The sequence below is a fragment of the Pseudomyrmex gracilis genome, unplaced genomic scaffold (assembly GCF_002006095.1).
Source record: "Pseudomyrmex gracilis isolate BER0280 unplaced genomic scaffold, ASM200609v1 scaffold_855, whole genome shotgun sequence".
NCBI classification, from domain to species: Eukaryota; Metazoa; Arthropoda; class Insecta; order Hymenoptera; family Formicidae; genus Pseudomyrmex; species Pseudomyrmex gracilis.
This window is the reverse complement of record NW_018021439.1, coordinates 7,528-23,822: the sequence shown is the minus strand read 5'-3', so window position 1 is coordinate 23,822 and position 16,295 is coordinate 7,528. Positions and strand designations below refer to the sequence as shown.

Genomic DNA, 16,295 nt, shown 5'->3' with positions numbered 1-16,295 from the left:
CGTCGGTATTATCGATTGAAGTTATCAGTGTGATAACTTCATTCGTTATTCGAATGTTACCTTATCTAAAAAAAAACTATGTTGAATAGGAAGTTACGTTTTTTTGTCAATGTTTCGCATCATGAGCTCACAAAATTCGTATCGATCAAAATCATTTTTGTAGAAAAAGTACCGACAATACTCTATAATATTCAACCTTCATAACTCAAAAAGTACTTAATAAAAATAAGCTATAATATAGTGGTTTGGAAAGTTCTTGAATTAAGCTATACGAATTTGCAATAAAAAGAGTTTTACTGTAAAAAATCGATGTGATCTGACCGTAGCGGCGCCATCCAAGGTCACACTGATGCAATCAAAATATAGATCTTTTTAAACTCTACAACTTTTATCTGAAACACTTGTTCGTAAAATGCTTATTTTTCGAGATTTTTTGCGGTACCGGTACTTTTTATACACCCTGTATATTTATTTATCCGCAAAACATCCAGCGTATCGGCTCTACCGGTAAATTTTGTGATTAGTTTTAAAGTATATGAGCCTTAATTCTTTATTCTGTAATTTGTATTCTGATTTTAGTCGAATAATTTTGTCAAATAATGTCAATGATCATATTTATTTAAATAAAAACTTATTATTCAAAAACAATGTTATTATAATTACACAAAGTTTGCACTTGTCCGATAAATGTCAAAAGTTAATGCTTATAAAAACGAAGTTTGCAAAGAGCAAGTTGAGCAATGCGGCACACTTCAGTATTCCCAATGCTACCTAGTGCTATTGCAGACTCAATATATGATTGTTGCGGTTCAAAAAACATTCCTCTATAGGTTTCACTTTTTCTTGAAATAAAGAAGTTTCCTACAAGAATATCAATGTTTTAAAATTTTAAAATTTAATAATATGTGTGTATAATACTAAGATATTAAAGTATATATTTTATTAATGAAGAGACCTTGACTATTTGCGCGTGTGTATAAATTTGAAAATGATTATAATTATAAAATACTGATAAAGTATAATTAATATATTGTATAATAAATTTAATAGGGTATATAGATTTATACATATACTTAAAATTTATTAAAAAAAAAACAACTTAATTCTTGTAAACTCTTGCTTTACAACTTTTTGACGTTCTAAATATGATAAATTTAGAGTAAAGATGCAAATTAAAAACAAACCTTTGACTTTTCAGTAAACTCAATAAAGAACAAAAACTATAAATATAAATAAAATTCAAATATAGAGATAATACAGACATATAAACAAATTGTTCTAAATCAAGTTGTAAGTAAAGGCTTTTTCAACTGTGATGCAAAAAATTGTAACATCGTTGTATGAGATTATTTATTGTAAATTGATTTACTTGTAAATTGATTTTTCCAAGTCACAGAGCAACGAAGAATTGAAGATTTTAGAAGTAAGAAGATTCTAAAACAAATAAGTAAATCACTAAATTTTGCAAATATAGTTTATAAAAAAATAAAATATGTGATGTGATAGCATTGTACTAATTTTAATTCTTATATATATATATATATATCTTATATATATATATATACAAATATATATATATGTATATATTACATATACATATGTATATATCACATAATTGATATGTTGTTTTTATGTTACTTAAAATTTTGAACAAAATATATATTTTTTGTAGATTTATTTTTTTTCCCTTTTCTTTTATTTTATGTATATATATATATATATATATATATATATATATATAAATATTTATGCATACGTATGTTTTACATATATATATATATATACATATATATACGCATTCTATTTTCTTTTTTCATATAATTATACTTATACATACTTACATATTAACACGTGTGTATATTTTCTTGATAAGTGGCACTCGACACTGTACGAACAAGACGAACACGTACCTTCCTATTCGTGGCACAATTTTCGGAGATCGATATGTCGAGCAGCATAGTGGTACTTTCGAATGGCATAGTAAGTAGTTAGTATCTCTTCATCAGAAAGTTTTGGGAACAGAACTGAACAAGAAAAAATAATAAAAAACACGATGCATTATGCAAAAACTATTTTAGAGAATCCAGATTAAAAATTTAGTTATTTTATTTAGCTAGGTAATATCTTGCGACATTTCTATTTATAAAAAAAAGTAAAAGTATAATTCACCATTGCAAAATGGTAACAAGAAAAGTAAGAAAAATTAAAAAGGTAAATTTGGAAGGAGATTTTGAAAAAACCACAATTTGATTAAATAATAATGATCACTTTTTAAATGAACTTTGTGTTATAAACTTGAAATTAGGTGATGTCAGAAAAACTTAAGTATAAACATGTAAAAATGAAAGACTCTGATTTTCTTGTATTGAGACACATTTTAGTGACGTAAAACCAATGACATAGGCACATCCGTATCTCCCACATTTCCCGTAGGAAATTATCTTTTTCCTTTTCCCCCCTACTGAAGCGATACTTCAGATTTTATCCATCGTTCGTTGTAGTGTACGTCATGAGCGAGAGTTACCCCTTCTTTACACCCTTCTTTACTTCTTCCCTCTGTACCTCTGTTAAGTGGACAAGGAGGTGGGGTTGATGGCAGAGAGGTATTGCTACTACTAGTGTACCACCTTTACAGCTGCCGTTACCACCGTCACCACCACTACCACTGCCACTACTACCTACTTGCCATCTCCACATCGTCGTGGAACTCGTCTATACGCAATGAGGATTCTGCAGATTTGACAAAGTCGTTTCAAGAACTCAGTCGTCGTCTGTCCGTCCTCGTACATTCGGGTCGATTAGAACGGAGCTTCAGTCCGCACTGGACTTTCCGTTTCTAGATTATCTCGACACTTTTACTTTTCGTGTTTCAAGAACTTTTCTGTTTTTTTTCTCATGTTAATTTGATCATCGTGACGTGAAAATGCGCTAAAATATATCTATGGAGAAACTACATGGAAGCGACATGTCTTCTGCGACGCTTTTATCCGTTTTATTTTCTATACTTTTCAGCTGTGCTTCAAATGCCCAGTAAGTAGACAATTTAAATTCATGTGTTTTAACATTGGGATTTTATATTAAGTACTTCTCTTGAAGAAACATTACAGATTAAAGTAAAATATATTTATATATAGCTTCTTTATATTAATTAAAATACACATTATCTCCAATATACGAAAAGTTAATTAAATTATCCGATCGGGCAACTAAATAAGTAATTTCAGATTACAAAATCATAAAAATAGAATAATATTTAACATACAATATAATATTAATATTAAAAATATAATAATATTGCAGCAATATTTTTAAGAAAGAATTGTCACATCTTATTTTGTGTTGTTTTGTAGGAGAAGTTTAGAATTCTTCGATCTCTTACCGGAAGATCCTAAATTTTATGATAAAATGCGACCTCCCAAGAAAGATGGTCAGGCAACTGTCGTGTATTTTCATGTTACTGTAATGGGACTCGATTCTATTGATGAAACTTCGATGGTATATAATAAAACTGTGTTGCTATTAAATATATAATTATAATTTTTTTTATCATAAATTTTCAACATCTGTTTTTGTTGATAAGGATGTTGAATAGCATTTTGTGTATGCGTATATGCTCAATTTCTTCTTGTAATATGTTATTTCTAAAATAAGATAAATTATTGTATTGTGTTTACAGACGTATGCAGCCGACATTTTCTTTGCTCAAACTTGGAAAGATAATAGACTTCGATTGCCAGAAAATATGACATCCGAGTATAGGTACAAATTCATTATGAATTTTTTTGGCGATTGTGACATTAATAAATATATTTTAGTACGGTACACGTTCAATAATGGATATATCGATAAACAGACATTTATTAAAGAAATAATTATAATAAAGTTTTTATATATGTAAAGTTAGAAACTATTAATTAAAAACATAGTTTTAAAAATATTAAAACTATTAAGAGTTATAATTAATATTTACATATTTTATAATTAATATTTACATATCTCTAATACTTATTTTTTTGTAATAAATATCTGACGTTTGATACATGTCCCACTATTGGGACATTTATTTTTTGTATGTTTTTATAAAATCTCTTTCTCTCTTGTATTTTATTTTATATTGAATGCATATTTACTATACTATTATGAAATTTAAGATTATTAGAAGTTGATTGGTTGAGAAATATGTGGCGGCCGGATTCTTTTTTTAAAAACGCAAAATCGGTAACTTTTCAAACAATGACGATACCAAATCATTACTTATGGTTGTATAAGGACAAAACCATTCTTTACATGGTGAAGTAAGTTTCTCTGACAAATTATATTTTTTCCGACAAGTTATATACTATACAATATTTTGACTACTACTATATTTCATGAGAACTATAAAATTTGTAAATTATATACAAAAATTCACAATTTCAGATTGACTTTAAAACTTTCTTGCGCAATGAATTTTCTTATTTATCCTCACGATACGCAAGAATGCAAACTGCAAATGGAAAGTTGTAAGTTATTAGTATGTATGTAAGTTATTATAGTATGTAAAACTATGTATTTTAATTAATCAGTAAAAAATTATATACTAAGTTTACAATTAATTAAGTTCTTTTTCTGATAAAATCAGAAGTAATTATACTTTCTACTTTACGAGAGACAATTGATAAGTCCAAAATGACATATAGATTGTAGTATCACATTGCTGTAGTTGACAAGTTTCGTTCTTCAGAAGAATGAATAACAGATGCTAGCTCATTATCGTAGTATTTTATGTGTGTTGACAGCTCGTCAAAATAGACATAATTTTTTATTTGGATTTTTTCAATGATTTTACGCACCAGATGTTTAATCACACTTTTAACCTGTAATAGCCGAAATTTAAGAGTTGGATTTTAAATTGTTGCCTCATTCATGTTATACTTGTCAGATATGGTCCCGTGCGACTTCTATTTATTTCCGAATTTAAAACTTAACTTGATAAAAATAAATGTTTGAACAACAGTAAATTCATAAATATTGATAAATTGTTATACTTTGGTGAGCCGTTACACAAACACTACGTAATAATAAGCCTCTGGTCGATGTTTTTTCTAAAGGATTGAACTTATCAATGACAATAGCACGCAATGTAATACTACTGTCGCTATCTATGCGTTGTTTTGGACTTAGTAATCTTCTTACATATATCCAAGCATTTCTAACGGCTATTTAAATAAACACACAATATATTATATTATTAGTAACTTAGTTTTTGTAGCTTTTTATATCAAACGCATTTTTTTTTACTTGAAAATAAAACAACTCGGTCAACAGTGTCGCACACAACAGATGAAATGATCTTTCAATGGGATCCTGATGTCCCACTTGTCGTAGATGAAAATATTGAATTGCCCCAGTTGCAGCTTGTTAAAAATTACACAGCTGACTGCACGCAAGTCTATTCTACTGGTAAATAACTGACATAAATGATTCTCAAATCTCATAAATAACTTGTTTTTTTGTTTTTCACACATGTTTTATAAACTCAGTTAAATGCTCTTCGCAATATTAAAGTAACATACACACTTACTATGCGTGGATTGAAATAAGTCTCGCGAGATGGTACAAAAGCAAGGAGAATTTTAAGTAATATTTAAATAACTCGATGCAATAAATTAAAGAAAAAAAGAAAGAACCAAAGATCCTGTGGTCCAAGTTAACAGAACATCAACGTAATTTTTATTAGAATTATAAACGACAGTCTGTTGTTAATCGACACCGTAGCAATTTAGGTCATGATTTTCAATGGGATAACGTTGAAATTCTAGACACAGAATTTTATCACAAAAGGCTAATCTCAGAAATATTGCACATAAAAACGCAAAGGGCAGGTATTAATTTAATGGAAGATACTGAGCTTCTTTTTTTCATGCTATTTACACTCTTACTTAAGAAACCTGATTAATCACGTGCCTTTAATCACGTGTTGTTTTTCCTCTCCTCTCTCTCTCATAGTCTTGAGTTTGATTTTCATGCGTTATTCTCCGACATCTCTCATATGTGTATTATTTGGTTTGTAAGACAGTCATGCTTTGTTCTGTTTCCCTGTGTGTTGGCGAGTACTGTGACATTCCACAATCGGTTTTTAATTTTACAATTAGAAGTAAGTTCTATTTATTTACGTTTTTATTTTTATTTTTTATTTATTTATTTATTACATCTCTCATAGTTTTATTAAGTAACTTTCTATTTTATATATTCACATTTTGACTTTTATTCTTTTAGCTCAAATTTTTCGTTTTTATTGATTAATTTTTACAATCTTTATTTGTTTATTTAATTGTTTGTTATAGATCTCCGATACGTAGATATCATACTTTTATGTTTTGTATGTCTATGTTATCTATTGTTTTGGCTCGTTGTGCTTGCCGGCACGCATTAAACGGTCTTTGTGATGACTTGTCGAGTTAGGTGCGTATATATTTATTCAAATATTTTGTATGTATCTTTTTGTCTAACGGATGTTTCTATTCTATTACTTTTCTATTCTATTACTTTTCTAATCTATTATCTACTTTTTACATTGTATACAGTGCTGAAGATGATCACCAATAAAATTTGATCAAAACGGTCAGAATACACTGCGTTGTAATTTGTTTTGATTGTTCACTTTCAACTTGGACTATAGGCTCTTTGGTTTTTTATTTTTTCTTTTAAGGAAAATATTTTTTTGCCTTAGTATAGAACCAAGAAAGCAAATAGAATAAAATAGACTAACAGCAGCCGAGTTACCGACTTTTAAAGTTTTACATCAATGTCGTAAGCGTATCGTGTAAATAAAACTGCAAAATGTATTGCATTTCGATAAATAGTTAAATATTACGGTTAAATATTAAGAAAAAAATACACTATAAAAAAGAGATAATTTATGATCTAATCAAATCTGCATTCCTTACAGCGAACTTCTTTTGGTCTACGCACATAGTATACATAATTATTTTTAAATAGCAGATTTTATTTGGTTTTATCTATATTGCGATATTATGTATGAGTATGCAATAATAATATTATTGTAAAACGTAAGAACATTTTTTATTAAACACTTATGCATTGATATCATCTTAATTTAGTTTAATTTGAATGTCAGATACAATATTTAGTTAAAAGCTATGTTATAAGTTTTTATACATATTTTATACATATAGATAATTTTACACATATAGGTAATTTTACTTGTCTCGAAGTCGTATTCGTGCTAAAGCGACGTCTCGGTTATTACTTGTTCCATACTTACGTGCCAACTTGTTTAATCGTCATCATGTCGGTAAGTTCAAATATATACAGTGTTCTTTCGTAACTTTCAAGTGTTCTCTAATTCATTGGCTCTTATATCTTACACTTTGGTCGCAGTGGGTATCGTTTTGGATAAAACCTGAGGCCGCACCTGCCAGAGTTACTTTAGGAGTCACCTCGTTACTCACTTTGTCGACTCAGCATGCGAAAAGTCAAGCCTCGTTACCGCCTGTTTCATATTTGAAAGCAGTGGATGCTTTCATGTCAGTCTGCACTATATTCGTATTTATGGCATTGATGGAATATTGTCTGGTGAACATCGTCCTTGGCGATTCAGATACACCTGCAAAATCTGCGTCTCCACCGCCGCCGCCGCCACCATCGCTGCCTTCTTCAAGCACTGCAGATTCGGCTAAGCTTGACAAGATCTTTGACATCGCTGCCAAAGTAACGTCTAGATAATGATAGTGATGTTGATAATGATGATGATAATGATGATGATAACGATGATGACGATGATGATGATGATAATGACAATGATGATGATGATGATGACGATGATGATGATGACGATGATGATGATGATGATGATGGTGGTGGTGGTGGTGGTGGTGGTGGTGGTGGTAATGGTGGTGGTGGTGATGGTGGTGGTGGTGGTGGCGGTGGTGGTGGTTGAGGTGGTGATGGTGATGATAATAATGATGATGATAATAATAATAATAATAATNATAATAATAATAATAATAATAATGATAATGATGATGATGATAATGATGATGATGATAATGATGATGATGATGATAATGATGATAATAGTGGTGATAGTAATGATAATGATGGTGGTGTCGGTGGCGGCGGCAGCGACGGCAGTAGTGGTGATGGTGATGGTGATGGTGATGGTGATGGTGATGGTGATGGTGATGGTGATGGTGACGGTGACGGTGACGGTGACGATGACAATGACGGTGACGGTGACGGTGACGATGACAATGACGGTGACGATGACGATGACGATGACGATGACGATGACGATGACGATGACGATGACGATGACGATGACGATGATGATGATGATGACGATGATGATAATGATGGTGATGATGATGATGATGATGATGATGATGATGATGATGATGATGACAATAACGATGACGATGGTGATGATGATAATGATATTTTTTTATATGCTGAGGTTAATTGTAACAAGTAAAAAGTAACAAGATAAAATGTGACACTTGCACTAATCTTGATTAATCAAAAACAATAAGTACACAATCTGATAAAAACGTTTTAGTATTTTATATGTGGTTTCTAACTTTGTATAATAAAAAAAGATTGTTATGATGTTACAATTGATCTCAGGCTGATTTTCAGACCACTCCTGTGCCTCGAATAAGAAAAACAAGAGCTAAAGTAATAAATTAAACAAGCATTTGTTTAAAATATGAATTGCTAGTTTTTGTTATATTAGTAAATGAACTGCTTTTCTAGACTGAGATTTGCTATTTGAGTACTGTATTTTTCAATATTATATATAAATATACATCTACAGTTCTTTAGATATTACACTATTCTACGAAAAATAATTCGGTTAATAAGTGCTGTAGATACGCAATAACTTATAAAGTGTAAATTACGATTAATACTATTATTATTTCTTATTTTAAATTATATTTTATTCTTTCTGAGGTACAGGAGGCTGTCTATATAATGAAGATACAAGTTGTGATCATTATCACACAGGAAAACGCAATGTTGTTATCCTGCCGATCGCAGAAATCATCACCGGCTGGCCCACCACCTGGACCCACACCGGCTCAAAGGGCGCGAATACGAGCATTGAACATCGATCGCGTCTCTCGTATTTTCTTTCCCTTTCTGTTTGCTGTACTGAATGTCACCTACTGGATCATGTTTGCTGAATACATTTAAACGATGATGAATCAAATGAAGATATCTATGGAAGATCACACAATAGTAAGTACTTGAAACGAAGAAAGAAGGCAAGTTTTCTTTAATAGTATTTAGAAGAAAAAACTCCAGTAATAGTATCAAAAAAAATCAAAATAATATTTAAGAAATCTCTCGAAAAAGAAGAATAATAAACTTTCTGAAAACTTTACTTTAATGCAATGCATATTTTAATAGTATCCATAAACAAATTCGGGTGGGAAATTTACACTAATATTAAACTTTTTTTGCAATAATGATGGTAAAAAGTTGGGATTTGAAGATATAATTAGTACAAATAATAGAATTATAGTTTAGTGATAGTTTTATAATAAAAGATAAATCTCTCTTTTTTTAAATCGTTTCTAATAGAAATGTCGAAAATTTCAGAATGTTTCTAGAAAAAATAACATTATGTTCCTTCACTAATAGCTTCATATATTATTTTTATATATATTTTATATTATGCGAAAAAAGTCTAAACATCTTCAATTGTCTTAATTTTTTATTGCAAAAAATACCATACATTCCTCTAAAGTATGTGCTTGCTGCGATCTGTGAGTAAGTTAACAATTTATGAATTGTCTGGATTTATATGATGTGCGAAGAGTGAATACCAAATGTCTCAAAAGTGCTATCGTACACAAGATATTACATATATATACCATACGACTAATAAACATCTAACATAAAATCGCATATATATCGCACATATTGATTTACAGAATATAACATACAATTATACTAGAATCTCATTGGTTGAGATGAACTTATGCTATACATAAAGCTATGCTATTTTATGTGATCTTAATTAAGAACGCGCTTTGTACGCAAATAGAATTATTTAGATCTTAGAATTGAGTTATGGTCAAAGTTATATTTTTTTGTTGAAGTTTCTCATCAATTACTACTTGAAACTGTTAGCTGGTATTGAGTTAAACACGCAAATGATTTGGTCATATGGCCATGCAAGCAAGGTATATTTGACGACAGGCGAGCCAGAAAACATACATGCGCCTCCGTCACATTGTCTATATACCTTGATATCAGCTAACAGATTCAGATAGTAAGTGGTAGAAAAACTTTTATACAAAAAAATGTTATCTCGAATCTGGATCATTTTATTTGTTAAACCGCATTCTTAGTTCCGTTATCGAGGCACTTATTACTTTGTACTATTTTATTGCAGCAAATCACATAAAGTCAAACAATTTGTACATCACTGACTTACAGGAAGATTATAATAAATATGTATAGAAAAATGTATAGACTGTCAATGGAAGATTTTTAGACTTTAAAAGAACATAAAACATTAAAAATTAATAAATATTAATAATTAGTTTTTTACAGTTATTATTTTGTTATAATCACATTTGTTTTTATATTTTTATTGTATAAAGTATGTCTTGATTCAAGTTATAAATATTACAAAAATGTATCGCAATTAACTGATCTTCGCGTCATTAAAACTTATGATAAGTAAAAATGAATGTCTGTATTGTTAAATTATTGTGTATAATAAAACCAACTATATCGTTTTATTTTCTATGCATTACATATTATTCCATATTTCACAATAATTTTGTAACACCTATCCTTTGATAAATGTTAACAATAACAGACTTGATGATCTTGACTCAGACATATGTTATCAAGGACGTATCCTCAAGTACCAATCAAAAGATATTAGCCGTCCCTCGTTGTTTGTTAAAAAGTTATTAACAAAAGAAGTTCCATAATTGAACTCTTCTTTTCCGACACAATATACATTTGACTAACATATGTCAAGGTCAAGGAGCATCTTCCTCTATACTAAACATTTAGAAGGAAAAAAGTTATACGCCGTGAAAATTTGGAAAAATGCAAACTCATGCAAAAGATCACTTCACGTGGAAAGTGTGTGTGTTAAGACAGACCCCCCCACTACAGAGATCTCCACAAACAAGAAATTGGACACATACATTTAAACCTCAATTTGCGAAAAGTTGAAAATCTCTTGCTACAATAAGTGACAGCTAAATCCGAAGCAAAGTTTTACATGGATTTACATTTTCCTAAATTTTGTATTTTTGGAGTTTTAACAATCGTTTATGTACTTATATTTGTTTTGAATACTTTTTTAATGAACAAAACCTAAACTTGAAAACTTGAAATTTCTTTTGTTGTTAACTTTTTAACAAACAACGAGTAACGGCTAAATCTACTTCAAGACTGCTCAGGACAGTGTTCTTGACATATATCAAGATCAAAATCATTGTGGTTCGTTATTGTCAACATTTATCCATCTTTCTTTAAATCATCTTCTTAATGCTATTTTTTTAATTTAAAAAGTTATAATAAAAATGAAATATTTCTACAGCCAGAATAAAAAAATATACAAAATTAAATATTGAATTTTTACAAGCTTATTTTGTGCCGCGTAAATAAGTATCATACGTTCACATCCCACACAACACGAGTAACTGATTGTCGATTTATAGTCGACTTATAGTCGACTTTTTTTAGTAAACCTATAGTGGACTTTTGAAAATTGACTTTAAGTTGACTTTTAGCAGACGACTAAAATTGACTTTCAAAAGTCGACTATAAGTTGACTAGAATCGATTATTTGCCGACAATTAGATGGCTTTAAAAGGTGAATTAAAGTCGACTTAAACATAATTGTATTTGTCGTCGCGCTAACGTATATATTTATGTGTAAATATACTTAAAAAATAACTGACGCAACGATCACAATGATTAATTGACACTTACCGAAGCTGGAGGTGTCAGATTTAGGGATGAGCATATGATATCGATATATGATATTTGATATTTTAATATCGATATTCTGTTATTGATAATATCAAAAAGATATCGATAATTTTATTTGATATTGTAATATCGATATTCTGTTATTGATAATATTGGAATTATTGAATATATATAATATATATATATTCAATAATTTCCAATCAAACAATGCGATATTCAATATCAAATAAAATTTTCAATATCTTTTTGATATTATCAATAACAGAATATCGATATTAAAATATCAAATATCATATATCGATATCATATGCTCATCCCTAAATCTGACACCTCCAGCTTCGGTAAGTGTCAATTAATCATTGTGATCGTTGCGTCAGTTATTTTTTAAGTATATTTTGAGAGTACAAAAAAACTTGGCGGGGCTGCACCGAAAACTAACAATAAGTGCTTTCCAGCTATTTACACAGGCGATATTGTGTTTATTAGTCTGAATGAGACACACTGATATGTTATTTTCATGTATTACATATTGTCGCCTGTGTACGTAACTGGAAAGCACCCTTAAATTAACACAGTACAGCCGCGCCAAGTTTTTTTGTATTAAATATTTTTTATTTTCAAATTTCACATGAGTTTTTGACTTTTCACACAAAGCGAAATTTACACGTATGATTTGACATAGTTTAAGATTTTCCAAGGCAAGATCATTTCTTATATCGATAAGTGCTTTATATAAAAAAAGTACTCTGGTCACAATATTTTAAACTTCGTACTGTTTTAGAATATTTTATATTTTACAACGTATAAACAACTTACACAGTTTTATATAATATTTTGCATTTTGTAACAGTGTATAAATATACAAGAGTTTACTTGGCACTACTTATTGATATTATTTCTTTTGTACAATAGATTTTGTAGAGAAAAATTTGTATAGTAATACTTTTTTTAGAGATACAAGATGTAAATAATACTTATTTAATAATATTTATATTTAAAAAATACTTCTATTTATATAAATAATATTTATGTTTAAATAAAATTTGTACTACCTTAAGTTACTATAAATAATACCTAGCTATTTAGTTATACATTAGTAGTTCACATTCCACTTTGTTTATCTTATTGGGCACTGATATCTGTAAGATATTTTGTAGTCATGCAGTGTGCCATACGTTAACAAAAAGGTAGAAAATAATAAACGTAGAAGGCTCCAATGTATAAAACAAAAACTTGGAATAAAACGGCCAATGTGAGCCTGGGACACAGTAAGTAGTGTGTAAAATATTTTCAGTAAAAAATTTTCTTTATTTTACGTTTCGATCCCTGGTTGGGATCCTCTTCAGAAATAATTAACAAACTGTAACAATATTGAAATTAATAATATATATAAAATTCTAGTATAAAGGATCAGAATATAAGAAAAACAAGATTACTTACAGTCAAAAATTATTACAATTCAAAAGACATGTGCGGTATGTGTCACGTACATAATAGACACAAGTATAAATTTCTACGTGTTGTTACTCTCAGCGTTGACTCGAGAATAAACGGAAAGTCAACAAATAAATAGCAAGAAAAGATAGAGAGACAGAGACACCTACTGTTAAACCCAACAAATTATAATATAAAATTTACCCAATAGATTAAAGTTTTTTAAAACTTTTAACCAAAGGCAAATATGAGTTATCAAGTAACTCCGTATCACTCTGTAAATTAAGACCAGCCGTTTGTTTCTTAATATAGAGCATCTCAGAGACAAGACGCTTCGTATATGAGTGCTCTTCATCTAAAATGCGAACGTTATTCCAATCAAAATCGTGGTTCTCTTCTAGTCTGTGGTCGGTAATAAAAAGGTAGAACGTTACCTATCTAGATAATACCTATTTGATTGGTTGAGCTAGTAATACTCGAGTTAACTTTTAATCGATGTGTAGTCGTCTTAAAGTCAACTTATAGTCAACTCATAGTCGACCTCTAGTTAACTCAAAGTCTACTTCTAGTTAACTTTAAGTCAACTCGAATAGTCGACTATTTTTAGAACATTTGTCATCTTTTAGTCGACTATGGCTGCTTTCTTTTTAAAAGACACAACTCGACACAGATTAACATACAGTTTGACTCTCTTCCCGAGAATAGTTAAAGAGTGTCGATTGAGGTCGTTCACAAATATAAATAAAAAGCGACATGTGGCGATTTGTGTCGGATGTGTAAACTATGTTTTCTAAAAGGAAAACAGCGTATAAGTCAACATTAAGGCTGATTTAAAAGTCGACTCTTGATTTCTCCAGTCAACTTATAGTCACCTTTTTAGTTGACTTCGTGTTGTTTGGGATATTTTTTTGCTACGTTGTTGCAAACACCTTTCAACTTTTGTTTTAAACATAAACGCTTTGTTTTCAAAATGTATTATATCAACAAAAAACACTGTGTGTATAATATTTTTACTATAATATATAATTATTTATTATATAATTATTATTATGTAATAAAAGTGATACATATAAATGCGTATACATATTTTTATACATTATTTGGTATATATTTATTAAGAATTGACTATAATAATCAGTATATGTTAACAAAAAATTTGTTTGCGTTATAAAAATATACTTTAAATTATATTTAATAATAATAATAATAATAATAATAATAATAATAAGAGAAATATTTTTATCCATTGTTACAGGTACATTGTATCTTAATATTTTTAATAAAATAATAAATTAATTAAATAATAAATGAAATGTGTATAGTATAGCTTGAGAATAAGTAGATAACCATAATTATATTTTATTGTTAGTAAGAAAAAGTGGTTTCTCGGACTGAGTGTAGCGGCTGCGAATATGAAAATCTCGAGTTCGAATGCTACCATACACCTCAAGATTTCTTCCGGGTCCCGATACCTTTCATCGAGTTAATCAGTTAATCGATAAACTGAATCAGGCCTCCAAAGAGAGAGATTAATTTGAGTGAAATCTCGAATTAAATTTTCCCTCTTATAAGGCGATGTGCCATTGGTTTTTTTGTAGTAATCACCATAATATTACTGTGATGCAGTTCAGCGGTATTTTAATATTACTGTGATAGTACATTAATATTTCGTTACGATAATATTTCTACTATATTAGAGTGTAATATTGCAATGGAAAAACAATATTACTGTGATATTGCAGTAATATTACGTGCTATGTGGGAATTAACTTTTCGTCGACGTGTAGTCGTCTTAAAGTCAACTTATAGTCGACCCATAGTCGATCTCTAGTTACTTCAAAGTCTACTTCTAGTCAACTTTAAATCAACTTACAGTCGACTAATAGACTAATAGTAGATTGCATTATTTTTATAACTTCCCAGATGAGAGTTTACAAACGATTCATTACTGGCATGGCTATTAAAGTTGCAATAGCAACTAAAAAAAAATACTGAACGCCACTGTCGATTTAGTATTAAAAAATATACAGCCAAGATAAATCTAGGCGCAGTACTGATCATTGATGTTACAATAAATATACAAATATCCTGATTGTACTCGAATTTAACGTTAAGTAGAGTGATTGATAAATATCCAAAACTACACATATATAGTGACAGTAACATTATACTGCGCTATTGTCATTAACAAATTTCATTCTTTAGAAAAAATTTCAAGCACCGCTTCATTATCACACATAACGTTTGTGTAACAGCTCACCAACGTATAACTATTTATTAACATCAATAAGTTCATTGTCGCTCGAAAATTTATTTTCATTGAGTCAGTTTTTTAGATTTGGAGATAAATAGAAATTGCACAGTAATGACCATATTTGATAAATAAAGTGGATAAGACAACAATTCAAAATCCAACTTGTAAATTTTGGCCATTGCAACTGTTACGTCTTGGAAACTTCACGGTCCCTTTTTTTCTTGCAACGCGATGCGCTGACATATAATAAATTCTTTTTTTCAGGGTTGGGTAGTGTCTAGTTAAAAAGATAAAAGTTAAGTTAAAAAGTTAAAAAGTTAAATAATTTTAACTTTATCTAGTTACATTTTTAGTCTTTTATCTTTTAACTTTATTTAGTTATATTTTATCGGTAACTAGTAACTTTTTATTTCAACTCTCTTGAATCTACTATAGCNATAAGTTTTTTTATTTGTTTGCATACAAAACGGAACATATTTCGTCGTATGATCATAATTAATTTTACATGTTTATAGGTCGAAAAATTCGACCAATCACAAAGCTCAGAATGATTCGTTTTATATGCGAATAAATTCGTACGTGTTCGAGAATTGTGCCAATAAACGCTGGTCGTAAAATCCAACGCAATTCACGTAAT

The 16,295-nt window shown here is 29.5% G+C and overlaps 1 protein-coding gene across 3 annotated transcripts; it reads left to right on the top strand.

Annotated features, from left to right (window-relative positions):
* Nucleotides 1-2,760: 2,760 nt before the first annotated feature.
* On the top strand, nucleotides 2,761-10,512 carry LOC109861587 (glycine receptor subunit alpha-2). 3 transcript variants are annotated; one of them, XM_020441296.1, is made up of 9 exons: nucleotides 2,761-3,030; nucleotides 3,351-3,495; nucleotides 3,677-3,759; nucleotides 4,152-4,295; nucleotides 4,420-4,502; nucleotides 5,308-5,442; nucleotides 7,197-7,297; nucleotides 7,384-7,713; nucleotides 9,043-10,512. In XM_020441296.1, the coding sequence occupies exons 1-9, from the start codon at nucleotides 2,942-2,944 to the stop codon at nucleotides 9,196-9,198; spliced, it is 1,266 nt and encodes a 421-aa protein (XP_020296885.1). In that variant the 5' UTR covers nucleotides 2,761-2,941; the 3' UTR covers nucleotides 9,199-10,512. The 3 variants fall into 3 exon arrangements, with proteins under 3 accessions (XP_020296885.1, XP_020296884.1, XP_020296883.1); XM_020441295.1 differs by having other exon boundaries at nucleotides 9,010-10,512; XM_020441294.1 differs by having other exon boundaries at nucleotides 8,956-10,512.
* Nucleotides 10,513-16,295: the final 5,783 nt, after the last annotated feature.